This window comes from Cyanistes caeruleus, chromosome 6 (assembly GCF_971803275.1).
Source record: "Cyanistes caeruleus chromosome 6, bCyaCae1.hap1.1, whole genome shotgun sequence".
Taxonomy (NCBI): Eukaryota; Metazoa; Chordata; class Aves; order Passeriformes; family Paridae; genus Cyanistes; species Cyanistes caeruleus.
This window is the reverse complement of record NC_141706.1, coordinates 22,358,107-22,372,384: the sequence shown is the minus strand read 5'-3', so window position 1 is coordinate 22,372,384 and position 14,278 is coordinate 22,358,107. Positions and strand designations below refer to the sequence as shown.

The window sequence follows — 14,278 nt, the reverse complement described above, 5'->3', positions numbered from 1 at the left end:
TCTCCTCCCTCCAAAGAAAACCTGCTGCAGGGAAATGCCTCCACCAGCTTCCACTTGAGCACAGTCCAGCCAAAATGGGGCTGCTGCTTGGCACCCGCCAGCTGCCCCCTGAGCATAGCACGGCTCAGTTTGCCAGTGAGCAGGGAATGTTTATAGTGTTTAGCTGTAGTGCACAGCAAGCGTGTGACTACACTCTGCTATTATGTCAGGAGCAAGGTGGGAACAGAGCACAGCTGGGAAGCAAAATAATAATAATAATAATAATAATAATAATAACAACAACAACAACAACAACAACAAACAGTATATTTCAAATCAAACACTCCATGTCTTTGTGCTCTTTAGCTTGTCGATCTGTACCATTCCCTACAGGTGTATGTCCCCATCTGGAGGAGGACTGGGACAGTCCGTTCCATTAGAAAGGGGATGCTTAGCACCTTTGAACAGCTTCAAAGCCCCTAGAGTGGCGGTTTGCAGTCTAAGTGCTCATGAATACCCCAATTAATTTTCATGCTACTAGTCTCTCAGCCGTGAGCCTTATCTCTGCTTGGAATTAGTCCAGCTGCAGCTTTCAGCTGCTGGGCCCTATACACAGACAGGGGTCTGGCTGTACATCCAGGTCTGTCTGTGTTCAGGTCTGGCTCTATGTCCAGCTCTCCACCAGCTCTAGGCCCCATCACTGCAACCAAAGGTCCATTGCCCTCCCCAAACTCCCAAAACACCCATCCTGAGGTCTGACCCTCAAAAACCAAGGCTGACACCAGCTGTTAAAACACCTATTTGGGTATTTATTACAACACGTTGTTCCAAAATACAAAAGAAAGGAAAAGAAAGTAGAGGGTAGAAAAGCACTGCTGTTTACAGCCTCTGGTAATAAATAAATAAAGACGAGGCAGGGGCAGGGTGTCTCCCCGGGTCCGACGCCGGCGCTGGCCAAATGGACAGCGAGGAAGGGAGTGTGGTGGGGCTGGTGGCCAGACCCTCTCTTCCATGCTTGGGAGTCCCCAGGTACACCAGGGTGGGTACAGACCCCCTCTCTGTGTTGTGCTTGCTGAGGAAGGGTCTGATCCTACAGGGATGAGGAAGGGAGAAGAGGCTCAGTCCCGGCATGGTCGGAACCTGCCTGCTCCCTCCCTGTCCACAGCTGCTCCAAAGGCAGGTGAGGTAGGAAGGGTGATGCTGGACTGGGACCCCAACAGAGATCTACCAGGGTCCCCCAAGAGAGGGGTGAGACCTGAGCTCTCTCCTCTCCAGTGTGGTCTCAGAGCAACCTTGGAAATGTGTTCAGCACAGCATGATGAGAAGGACCCCAACCCATGACAAAGCAAAGTCATGACAGAGACAAGAAACTGTGCCTGGGCCACTTGGAGAAGGGCAGTGTTAAACCCTGCAAACTAAAATGACTCTTGGTGGGGCTGGCACAGTACAGGGGTTTCGTACCACAGCGCAGATGGGGGTCCTCTTCCCTTCCCCTAATGTCTCCTCCTACACCTTACAGATGTCTGGAAACCTCCAGGTTGTACAAGGAGCACAGGCAATGGGCGAAAAAAACCAGCACCAGCCTCTCTCTGCTCATGACACCACGATTTATCAGTGCTTGATAAACACCATATCAAGCCCCATGTTGGGAGCTATTCCCAGCCCATCTACATCCCTCCAGGTACTGGAGGCCACTCACACATCTCCCTGTGGCTCTGCTACTGGGCTTGCTCTAGCACTGTCCATGTGTCTTCCCCAGGCTGTGCTGTTCCTGGGCAGGGGAACTGTCAGTGTGAGGAGGACACTCAAGCACAGGAAGCCCAGGGCATGTGGCTAAAGCAGCAGCCCTGGCTTCAGCAGAACCAGGCTCAGCTGAGCAGGGCAGCTTTGCAAAGCAGCTGCGATGCCAGAGCAAGAAGCCCCTGTGGGTGAAGATGCAGCCTGCAGCCAGCTGAAGAAGGTGAGAGGACCACGACCTGGAGGGAGCTGATTCCATGAACTGGATGCCTGGCCAATGCTCCTTAAAGCTTTAAGCTTTTGCCATTTAATCCTCTGTTGTTGGTGCCAGTGGGTTCCCGCCTCTTGCAAAAATGAGCAGGAACCTGTATGGGGGAGAGGAGGTGCAGGAAGGGAAGGGAAGGGAAGAGTCAAGAGAATGGATCTGCCCCGGGTTTGGGTGCCTTTATATCCTTAGGAAGCACCTCCATCCAGCTCCTTGGACAAAGGTTTGCCTCCTGAGGCTTGGGGCAGCCGGGAGCTGTGCCGAATCAGCCACAGCCGGGCTGCGGGGAGCAGAGAGAAGGTGAGATGGGGCCTTGCTTTTATTCACAACAGAGAAACAAAGAGCAACATACAAAGAGTAAGAAGCAAAAAAGTACAGAATCATAACCATAATAATCATAATAATAATCATAAATACTCAAATCTATCATTCATAGATTGCAATGACAACACTGATAGCTTATTATCATTAGTATTAAGAATGGGAGGGGAAAGGGGACAGCAGGAGGGGTTTCTGAGGGGCATTGTCTCCTAAGGGGCAGATGTAACGGGGATGGACATCCAAAGAAACAAGCAGACAAAGAGAAGGGCTGGGAAAGCAGCAGGGGCTGGGGATGCTGCTGCTGAGGCCAGGGACGAGCCTGCTCTGACCCAAGCCTCTGGCTCAGTGTTGCCAACCTGATCACTGCCCTCCTGCCAGCTTTGCTCAGCTGGGAAGGAGGTGGCCGGGAGGCTCAGCCCCTAGGACAGGCAGAGGAGAGGAAGGAGCAAAATGTCATTCCTAGTCTGAAGGAGAGCTGTGATTTGCTCAGTCCTTCATGTGGTGGAAAGTGCAGGCATTGCCACTCCCATCAGACACTCAGCAGCTTTATTGGTTCCTCCCTTGAAGGAAGAGAACTTTCCTCTCCACTGCTCACACTTCCACCTCTGTAGGTCCCTACAAATGAATGCACCCTCATCAGATTGGCATGGAAAGGTGATTTTTAGTTCCAGTGAGGCTTTGGGATGGGTCAGCTGGCTGTGAGAACCCATAAAAAGACTTGGCTGACAGATGATGTGGAGGACTACCACCTGGCACATCCATCCTCATGACAACTCACAGCTCTCTGACTCATGGACAAAGTGGTTTATTAGACAGAGTTTGATTAAAAATAAAAACTAAGTTAATTGCAAGCCACTTGGTGACCCTGATGGCTTTGGGTCAGGATGGGCAGGAGACACTTGGGCAGGGCTGCTCCATCAAGGCTTATTTTCCGGATATAGTCTTAGAATATTGTAAATATGAGGGTTTCTGACGCACATGCCCAATTTACAGGAGAGGGGTGAATGCAAACTACATCAAAATAAGGCTGCAGAGGTGGGTCATGAATGTCTATAATCTACTAATCTTAAAATATACTTTGTTCTGGTTTCAGAGGAGAGAGGAGTCCATAGTGTGTAAAACCTCAAACATGTCTCAGAAGCATCCAGGCAATGGCAGAGTGTGGATAACAAAAAGCAAACCACATATCTGCCTCTTTGCAGACACTCAGGATCTCATTTACAACATGCACCCTTCTCCTTTCTGACTTGCTCCATCTGCTTTTTTGTGCTTGCAACACACTGTGTCACTTAACAGGAGGGATTAGATGGGAGCTTGCTAGTGCTTTGTCTCATCTCCCCACCTGGTTGTGCCCACCTGTTGTCCTTCCCATTACATCCCTTGGGAAGTCATTTAAGCCTCTCTCCATTGCTCAAAGGTATACCTAACCAGCTCCTGCCAACAGCTTGCCTGACCTGAGCTCACTAAGTACGGGCTGGCACCAACCTTGGAGGACGGTGGGATGGCAGTGACTGGGTGCTATGGGGCAGAGATCAGCAATCACCACTGGCATGCTTGGGAAGAGATGCCACCACTGAGGGCAACAGAAGCGGAAGGAGGACCAGAAACACTCCTTGGACAGGAGGCAGATGACACAAACACTGTGCCCAGTGAGGAGGCACCAGAGGGAGGATAAAGCCTTTTTCTTCTCCCTCCTTGGACTTGACACTGATGCCTACTTAGGGTAGCCTGCTGCAAATGGAGCTCCTGAAATAGCTGCCTGGCTCACAGGATGGATATAAATGCCTTCTGGAGTCTAGAAAGACAGATTATAAGAGTGTCATCACTGCTTCATGATGAGGAGGGAGCAATGTTCAGGTTGGCAACACTGAGCAGGTTTGAGGTGGTTGCTGGAGGCAATGATGGGTGGTGGTAGGCTTTTGAGGATTGACTAGGAGATTTCTCACTCTCATCAAAAGTGATGTGGGGAGAGGAGCAGGTGGTCCCTGGCTCTCCAGCCACTCCCATCCCTCCCTGCCACACCGTGGGAAACCAGTCAGGAGCATGTGGGGGTCCTCAGCATCTCACCAAATAGCTCCATGGAAAAACAGAAAAACTAAAGTCCAAAGAGAACAAGGGCTCTCCAGGGAGACTTGCCTCAACTGCGAACACAGAGGTGGTTGAGGAAGCAATGAGCTGAAGCGAGCAGCCCCTCCTTGTGTGATTGCAGCTCCTCACGCCTCTGCTTTATGTTCAGTTTTAAACCTGAGATAATTTGGTTTTGTCACGGGTAGTTTGATTTAAAGATAGAAACGAGTGACAAGAGGAGGAACAAGGGAAAGGGAGAGAAACCATGTGGACCCAGTAAAGAAAAAAAACAACACTCCAAGGATGACACAGGACACAGACATGCACGAACACAGACCCCTGAGGTATCAGCTTTGCAAACTAGTGCGAGACAAGGGAGGAAGCAAAGACAGCTGCAGAGAGAGATGTGCTTTGCGGTGGAGGCAGCTCAGTGCCTCCAGCTTCAGAAAGCAGCTTCTCAGCAATCCTGACATTGGGGTTTAGGGGCAAGAGCTTGGCTTCCCACCAGATGGAAGGAAGCAGCCAACCATATCTGAAAATAAGTCACTTGTGCCCCTCCATGTGCTTGCAGAGCTTCATGTCTGGACAGCTTATCATCCGCTGGATGGAGGGGAGCCAGCCTGGAGGGCAACAGGACCGGGGGAGTCCTGGCACCCACACACGCTCCCTATGGGTTTCTCAGATGTGAAACAAAGGATGTGGGAAGCCAGAAGAACTGCCTCCCCCAAAGGGAAAGTGGTGCCCATACTTCCCAAGCAAGGTAGCTGAGGTGAGGGGGAGCTGAGGGGCTGGGGCAGGCAGGCAAGACACCTGCCAACAAGAAATCCCAACTGCCACCAGCCTCCCATCCCTCCCTCTGCTGTGGCAGCTTCTGACACTTCCCCATGCAGCTGCAGGTGACATCCTGCAGCCTTCCATCCACTTCAGGTGACTCCTACCTTTCCGTCTCCAGCATGGATGGGCAGCTAAAAGGAGGGGAGGGGAGAAGAGGGGGTATGGCTGGGATTGAGTGATGGCCAGGATGGGGACAGTGCCTAGGATGGGATGATGGTTGGGATGGCAGTAATGGCTGGGATGGAGATGAGGAGAAACAGAGACCAAGGTGGGAAGAAGAGGCAGCAGCTTCCAGAAGAGTTTTCTGGCTCAGTTTGTGTCATAAGAAGGTTTTATGGTTTGCTCATTTACTTGGTAATTTCTAGAAAATGTGCCCAGAAGAGTCTCCTGTCCCCGTGTTGGTATGCCCAGAGAGAAGGGGGGGAAATCTATGTTGTGGACATTAACTATAGAAGGAGCCACAGGCCTCAGATATTGCTTAGAAACTCGTATTTCAGATTTAAATACCATACACAGTAAAAATAGAGCTGAAAGTACCGCCCCACATTGTCTGCAAATCATTGCCAGAATGAACAGCTTCAATAAATTAAAAACAAAACAAAAAAAAATTGAAATATTATTTACGTCTCAATAAAAATTGCAGTAAAACCATTTACCTTTTCTTCTGTGTGTGTGTTTTCGGGTTTTTTTTTCTTTATATTATATATAATATATATTTATATATGTATAGGGCTGCTCCAGTGCAGCATTTTTAGGATACTTAGCCAGAGAAACACAGGGGAGCATGCTTAGTGCACCAGGGTGCAGGGAAGGGGCAGCTGCGGTCTCCCTTCCAGGTGCTGTGCCCCATCACCACAGCCAAAATTGCAACCCCTGCCTCTTCCCACTTGAGTTTTAGGCCCAAATTTTGAGTGTGGGTCTCTGAGGGCTGGGGCGCCCTGGACATGGGTGGGAAAGGACCACGGTGAGCGCAGGAGGGACACTAAGCATCCACCACTATGTTTCCTGACTCTGGAAAGACTCGTCCACCTTCGCTTCGGTTTCAGCGCTTGCGCTCCCGAAAATGCACGCGCAAGTATAAATACACCCCCGACCCCACCGCCCCCCTTCCCGCTCCCCACAGCTTAAATATCCCCCCTCCCCAGCCCCGTCCCAGGTCTCCAGGCACCCCGGGTGAGTGTCAGGACACCTCGATGATCTCCATGCTGCCCGAAAAGCTGGACTGTTTGCTGATTTTGCCCAGCTCTTCCCGAGCCCTGCCCTCGGACATGGTCTCCTCGAATTCCATCTGGCAGCTCCTCCGCTTGAATTGCTTCTCGGCGCCGGCCTCCTCATGCCAGCTGTGCCGCCCGTCCCGTGGCTCGGCCCGCGCCTTGTCCCTCAGTCTGATCTCACAGCCAGCCGCCACCGCGCCGCAGCCGAACGGCGGCGGGTACGGGCCGGCGCTGGGGAACAGGCCGCCGCCGCTGCCGCCGCTGCCGCCGGAGTCCTTGCCGAAGTACCAGCCGGCCTCGCCCGGGGCGCTGCTGGGGGACTCCAGGTGCACCCCGCTCCAGGCAGCGGTGGCGGTGGCGGCGCCGGGCGCGGCGGGCGGCTGGCTGAGCCGCGGCGGCAGCCCGTCCTCGGCGCCGGGGCTCTTGCGTGTGGCGCAGGTCCCGCCGACGTTGAGGCTGAGCCCGTGGGCCGGCGAGCCGGCGGCGTGCCGGTGCTTCCGCCGCTGCCTCACCTTGGCCTCCAGCAGGAGCTCGGGCCCCGTGGGCCGGTCGGGGCTGTCCGCCCCTGGGGAGAAGGGGCTGAGGCTGCCCGAGCCCGAGGGGCTGTCCAGCTTGCAGAGTTTAGGGGCTTCCCCAGGTCCAGGGGGCCCAGGGGGGTCCTGCCGCAGGCCAGGGGAGTAGGCAGACTTGATGTCCAGGGAGAAGGAGCGTTTCAGGCGGTTGGTGTCCTGGATGCGCTCGGAGGAGAGGTGCAAGCCGTTGAGCCCCTGCTGCAGGGTGGTGGGTGACAGGACCTTTGGGGTCCCGGCCGGCCGCTCGGGGTCACTGGTGGGGGATGCCGAGCCGGTGCTCCTCGGCACGTCCTCGGCCTTCTCTGAGGTAGGTGTCAGGGGATGCCGGCCGCTCTCAGCCACCTCTGCTGGGTCCTGCTGGGGGTCCCCCTCGCCCCAGTCACCTTTTGACTTTAGGGCCTTGAGGAGCTTCAGGCTCCTCTCATACTCCAGGAGCTGGCCCAGGAAGTTGAAGTTGGGCGAGATGGACGGGCGACGGTCCTTAACGAACCTGCCGAGAGGCACAGACAGCCCCGTTGGTGCTTGGTCCTTCAGTGGGCCACCCCTACTCGCTCAGCCTCTTTAGGGAGAAGAGGCATCATCGAGAATCTTCTGCCCAGACCCTCCGAAGAAAAGGATCTTGGGGAACCATGGGGCCTTGGGACGCCCCAGAATTAAGAGGTGGGACTGCCTCCCCACTCCCTTTTACTACTCCCAACCATTCCTTGTTGCATGCATTTTATGAGAGGAGGTTTGGTTTGGTTTTACTGGGACCCAGCAAAAGCAAGACAGAGCTTCGAGGAGCCCTAACCCTCTCCTTCTCCTTCCTTCCCTGCAGTGAAGCATACTGGCATAACCCTCCTGCTACCCTCAGAGGAAAACTCACCTGTAAGCATCATCTGATGACATACCCATGGTCTTCATGATGTAGGCGATGGCAATGGTGGCTGACCGGGAGATCCCAGCCAAGCAGTGCACAATCACCTGGCAGCTGGACACCTTAGCTTTGTCTGGAGCATGGCAGAGGGAACAGAGAGAACAAAAACTGTGAGCAAAATGGTTCTAGCCTCCCTCCCCAACCCTCAGCCCCTTTGTGTGAGAGGACAACAGTTGCTGGGAGCAAAACCAGGGAGGACACAAGAGTTCAGGTTGTGAAGGCTGAGAATTGGAGGGTCTTCTTATAGTTATAAGAAAAGCTCACCAATGAATTCAATGGACTTGTCCAGCCAGGGAAGCAGCTTCTCACAGTAGTTGTCATTGACAGGAATGCGCATGAAGTGACTATCACAGATGAAGTCTGGCTTGGGACAGGAGTTGCTGGCATTTAGGACATAGCTTATCCCGTTCTGTGTCATCAGGTCCTGGTGGAAAAGAAGCCATCAAATGATCAGCTGAGTTCTGCCTGCACCACACACTGAAGGTCTGTCTTGCCATGCACACTCCCCGCCTTTTCCAATCCCAGCATTTTCTCCTGTGGGTCTCCTAGTGCTGCCCTGGCCCAGCTGATAATAATACAGCAGAAACCAGTTAAAAAGGTTGTGTCAATTTAGATGACACAGGTTTGAGCCTCATCAGATCTTTATTTTGGTCCAAGTAAGGGGTGAGCAAGGCCAAAGACACCTGGAAAAGGGTTGTGGAGGGGAAAACCCAACAACCCCAGTATGACAGGAATAGGACAGTACAGTACAAGAAAGAAAATAAGCAAAAACTCTGAAAGCTGTGAAAGTATCAGCTGAGGGAGAAGGGAGACATCTCACCAACAGAGTGGACTGAGTCACTGGTAGCACCCTACATTAACCTCTGTGGCCAGAAGGATCCTCTATCCATAGGCAACAATGTGAGGTCAAGGGTGGAGGGCCTTGTGTGGGAAATGCTTCTCTTCTCCAGCACGTGGCCACATTGTGGGGATGGCAGAAAACACAGTTCCAAAACATGAACCAAACCCTCCAAGGAGGTGGGGAGGGAAGGAAACCATCAATTTCTCTGTCTGGCATTGGCTCCTCAGAATTTTGGCCCCAGGATTTCCACTGTGGCTCTCCAGTGGCTGGTTCCTGCCCTTCCAGCAGGCTTGATGGAGCCAGTCCAGCTCCCAGGCTCACATTCTTGTAATTTTTTTCTTTAATTTCCTTCTACTCCCTGTACATAATTTCTCTCTCCGTCCTTTCTGTCTCTGACTCCAGTCTGGTGTCATGGGCCCTCTCTCTCCTTGACTGCCATGGAGGAGGACGCCTGGCTGGCTCCCTCACAGCTGCAGAAGGCAGATGCTTGGCAGCACTTTAACTGCAATTCCTCTTTATTTCTTCTCATTATTACTTTTCCTTTAAACAAAATTCCTTCCTTGGTGTGGCATCACAGCACAGCCTTGCTGGCACCTTTCAGAGTGCACTGTGTGGCCTTTCCACTGGGAAGGAGGGGAATCCTTAATACCTTCATCCCTCTGCATGACTGGGGTCCTCAATGGGACAGGGAAGATGTGTCCCCTTAATAGGGCTGTACCTTGTTCAGGACATCCTTCTGGGAGCCCAGGTAGAGATGTGGCAGGATGCGCGTGGGGCCAACGTTGGCCACAGGCAAGCATGGCTGGGAGATGCTCATCGGCAGGATGGCAGCTGGCTTCCCCTCGCAGAGCCCTGGGAAGCAGGATGAGAAGGTGGCAAAGCCTCCTGTGGAGAAAATGGGGACATTGAGCATGGAGCAGCAAGGCTAAGATCATCAGTACCTGGCAGCCCGAGGCCCTGGCTGGGGACAAAGTGGTGTTAACCCTGCAGCCCTGAGCCTCGAGCCTCCAGGAGCAACAAGGCACCAGCCACCACTAACCAGTTCACACACTTTGTGATGGCAGTGACACAGAGATGGAGAAAGGAATGGAGAACCAGCTCTGATTTTTCCCTGTTGCAGCTGGATATTGATGCACATGTGAGGCATCCCATAACCTCTCCAATGAAGTTGGCTCTTCTCAACTTCATTCAGACAAGTAACAAGAAGAGACAGTCCTTTTCTTGGTCCCCTACTATTCTGAGGACAATGTCACCTTCTGATAGCAAAATCCATCAGGGCAGGATGACGACAAGCAAGCCCACTGAGATGCAAAGCTCCTGGGTCTGGGAGGTTAGCCTGAACCTTGCTGCATTGGTTACACTTACACATCGTGGTTTCTGAGAGAGGACCCCTGTGCCCAGCCCTGCCAAGCCCATGATTTCTGTCACACCAGGGTGGCACAGTGGTACTTGCAGGCCACTGCTGTTTTTCATGCTCTGACCTTGCTGAATGTGACAGCAAGCAGTGTCCAGTTTACTGCACCAAGCTTCTGGGCAGTCACACTCAGTTTGAGCACCTTGAAGACCAGTGTTGAAAGAAAACCTCCAGCTGAGGTTGCATTAGCTGGCATGTGATGGCCAGAGCTATTGTCACAGTGTCTGGCATGGCCAAAATCTAAGAGCCAGTCCTGAAAGCTTGAGCAGGGCTGAAAGCAAGGGGAGATGGAAAAGCCCCAGTGCTGTTGCATGTCCTGCACAGTTGTATAAGACCACTAGTGATCCTGATTTGCTCTCACTTGCTCATCCCGTACTCCAGGGTAGAGCCAGGTCTGGCTAGCAGTGGCCTAATTTCACTCCCCTCCAGCTGAGGACATCTGGGTGGCAGCTTCATGCAGTGGAGAGGAGCTTGAGTCATATCTGCCTCAAGTCTCCCCTGAGGTTTTCCCAGCCATGCGAACGAGCAGATGCAGCTTGACAACACCCAAAGGGCAGAGAGGACTTGGGGGCTTGACTGCCTTTGACTGTCAAAGGGACCACGATGCTCCCACGAGATCCTTTTGAAAGCCTGAGCACCATAAGAATCCCTGACCCATCTCCACAGCTCAAAAAGACCTTTTAACAAGCCAGTCTCTCTCCCCTTTGGAAGCAGGGCAGCCTTGGCATATTCTCAATTTACCTTCTCCAGCATTTTGGCAACATTTCTGCTTATCCTTCTGGAACACCTTTCTGGCTGCTGGTGTGGCACCCACGCTCTAGAGACGCATGACTGGTGCTGCAGACTACCCACCTGACATGTTTGTGAGATGAAGATGAAGGTGATGGAGAAACCAAAGCAGTGCACAAAAAATCATGTTCACACAACTTGGGAACATCCAAGGTCCTCCATCTCACTCTGTCTCAGCACCTCCTGGTGTCAGCTCCCACTGGCCTAAGGGGAAGGTGTCCTTCAACAAACCTCTTTCCACTCCTCTCTCATGTTTTCCTGTCTGGCAGCTAACACATCTCCCAGCTTCAAAACCCAGTCAAGACAGGAGGGGTAGAGTTAAAGCACCTTATCTTTTCCAGCACTTCCTTTTGTCTAGCTCCCTCCAAAATGACATCACCTCTCAACTGGGACATTAAATCAGAGCAAAAGCAGGAGGCCCAGCACAGGTGCAGCATAGCTCTGGTTACTGCTCATCCCTGCACTGTGTCCCCATTGCCAAGGACTGTCCATCACAAGCCAGAACTCTGCATGGACACATGTGACCTCCCTGCTTTGTCCCTGTGCCTGGGGGATGCTGGGGCAGATACCCCGTGCAAAGTGCTTCCTTCAGTTGCCCCTAGAGAAGCCGGCAGCACTTGAGTTTAAGTGGGGCACAGATCTGACCCTGGGCTTGTGTGAGACAACATGGGAATTTTTCTGAAGGAGCACAGCACAGTTTTGGGGAGCAGGGTGCACACAAATGCAGCCCCAGGGATCAGTGCCTGCTCTGGTCCTTAGGTGCCCAGCCTCTTGCACTCACTCACATCCATCAGGAGCTGCCCAGGGCAGTGGATGGGTTTGAATGACTCTTTAAGGTGATCTCATAGTTGAAGCAGGTCAGGGCATGCTGCTCTCTCCCCATTGCCCGCCCCCACCACACTCAGCTGGCAGCAGATCCTCTGCCAGCCCTGCTGGTGAAGTCCAGGCGGGAGCTGAGGGAGCTGTGAAGCAGGCAGAGATGTTTGTAGAGTGGCAGCAGCGCCCTTAGCTGCAGTGCCTACCTGGGCAGGCTGCCACAACTAGAGGATGCTGGCACCTGAAATGATGCCCATAGCACCTGAAATGATGCATCTCACTTTTCCCATGCAAAGCCTCAACCCTGTGTCTGAGAGTTCAGGCATGCTCCCAGCCCACCTGTCCTCATCTCCCCCTTACTTGCAGCTGCTGAGGGCAGCCTGGGCTTGGGGGAAACCCTAGAGATGGGGCTGGGTACTTGACACCATCCCAACATGGAAGCAACGCTCACCCCACCCTGCAGCGGCTGCTTCCAGCATGCCTTTCATTTTTAGAAAGCAAAGCAGCTCTTCAAACAATCCTAAAGGCAGTGAATGTCCCTGGCTGAGTTCCAACTGATACCTGGACTTTCCTCCCCTCTATGCCCCAGGCTGTGGATCCCAGATTTTGCTGGGAGAAAGCAGCAGAGTTCAATGAGGTGAGGAGCCAGGGTAGCACCAGCTCTAGCCTTTCCTCTTTTATTCACAATGCTGCTGCCAGGAGCACTGTTTCTCTTGGCACATGTGGAATTAAGCTCAGGAAGGATTTGTATTTGTCATGAAGTGGGTGTTTGGGGTTCTCTGGTTTCTTCTGGATGCTCCCCTACCCTGGTGAGGGCTTGTTGGGGAGGAGCTGGTCCTTGTGTGGCACAGCCCAATATGCTGCTCATGGCTCCACCATGGAGGGCTCTCAAAACCATCCTCTGGAAAAAACAGTGTCTGCCGACCTACTGCAATTACCTGAGGCAGAGATGATGCCCATGAAGAAAAGTGGAAACTGGAAGGGAAGGGAACCAGAACAAAAGTGGGGATGCTTTCACTGCTGCTGCTGAAAATGGAGGAAAGAGGAGCCAAGAACCATCATCAGGCAGGTTCTAGGAGGCCTAGGAAGTGAAAATCACCCTCCTGAAAGTGAAAATCACACTGAGGCACAGGGTGTTGCAGCAACTTAGTGCCAGAAGAGTGCAACATTGGAGACCTTGTATCTGCCCCACACCAGCTTTCACTCACAAGGTGCTGATCACCCTTCCACCTCCTGTTGTTTCCTGCAGATTCCCAGCCCTCAGCCCTGCTCTGCATGGCTCCTCTGTCAAACAGGAGAGGGGAAAACACCACAACTTCTCCCCTATCCCCATCTTTCCAGGCCCTCCCCTCTGTGCATTTTCCAGCAGAACATCTATGATAACCTCCCAGTGAAAATGGATTTATTGTGCAAACAGATGCTGTAGAGGGAAGGCAAACACCCTGTCCAAGCCTGTCCATCAGGCCAGGGTGAAGATGCCAGCAGCATCTTTGAACAGGCTGCTGTGGTACCTGCACTGCTGCAGCTGTTGGGAGCTGTGTGACTCCTCCCCTCCAACAGCAAACTGCACAGTGAGGAGCCCGTCTGCCAGGCCCTGCACCAGTGTCTGCCCTGAGACAGCGGTAACCAAAATGAACAAAAACACAGACATGGAAGGACATTACAAGATGTAAAGACAGAGATGTTGCACTGCTGAGCTGACACCCTGACACAGCTGGGGAGCCCTCCACTGCCCTGTCACCTTCAGGTGGTCTCTGGGGACATCCTAGGGTCACTGACAACACCACAGGCAAAATCTGTCATCTGTGAGTTGCTCTGTGCCCTTCTCTGCCAAGGCTGGGCAGCAGTGGTGGTGCAGAAAAGGTGACATAGAAGGTGACAAAGTCCTGGCTAGGGACAGGGATGTGGTGTGGCATTATTTTCCTCCTGGTGGTAAGCCTCAGCTTTAGGGATTTACAATCCATTAAGCTGCATGAGATGTCAACAGAGATGCTGCTGAGGATAAAAGGAAGGTGTGGGACACATGAGGCATGGATATCCCAGCTCCCTTTTTTTCCCTGTGTCCCTCCCTGCACTGAGGGCATCCTTCTAGGCTGGAGGTGTAAAGTGGAGCTGTGGCTTGAAAAGACTCTCACACCTTGCTCTGACGGCTGCACTCTGGCATTCATCTCCAGCCCCACGGACTCACCACCTCCTTGAGAGGCCTCTGAAACAACCCAGCAGCTCTGACCTTGATGCTGTACCCCACTGACTGCAAGAAGCTGTGAAAGCACTGCCCAGGGCACCTGCCTCACCCCAAAACTGCTCTTCAAGAGAGAGACACATGCCTCTTGGACGCCCTCAGCCCCATGAGTCTCACAGAAGTTGCCCAGAGACACACCGAGCAGCATGTCCTATTCAGTGGCTACCCTGTGCACTGCAGGCTCAAAGGTCCCCACCAAGAAACAGGGAAGAGGTGACATGTCACTCTGCTGTGCCATCAGTCTGAGGCAGCAAGGAGGAGGGGATCCAGA

At 53.0% G+C, this 14,278-nt stretch overlaps 1 protein-coding gene and 1 long non-coding RNA gene across 7 annotated transcripts in view; one reads left to right on the top strand and one right to left on the bottom strand.

The window, feature by feature from the left end:
- Window positions 1–767: 767 nt before the first annotated feature.
- The window catches only part of DUSP8 (dual specificity phosphatase 8), a 46,155-nt gene continuing 32,644 nt past the window's right edge, over window positions 768–14,278 (bottom strand). For 5 of the 6 annotated variants that reach the window (XM_086894307.1, XM_023928836.2, XM_086894310.1 and 2 more), the window contains 4 exons: window positions 9,465–9,631; window positions 8,170–8,329; window positions 7,855–7,978; window positions 768–7,479 (listed from right to left, as the gene is read on the bottom strand). In XM_086894307.1, coding sequence (XP_086750433.1) covers window positions 6,384–7,479; window positions 7,855–7,978; window positions 8,170–8,329; window positions 9,465–9,631 — 1,547 coding nt within the window. In that variant the 3' untranslated portion in view covers window positions 768–6,383. The remainder of the gene's footprint in view (window positions 7,480–7,854; window positions 7,979–8,169; window positions 8,330–9,464; window positions 9,632–14,278) is intronic. The other variant, XM_086894312.1, reaches the window with a different exon arrangement.
- LOC147652512 (uncharacterized) lies at window positions 6,612–13,407 on the top strand. Its single transcript, XR_015288385.1, has 2 exons — window positions 6,612–6,743; window positions 7,807–13,407. It is a non-coding gene; the product is annotated as an uncharacterized LOC147652512 (long non-coding RNA).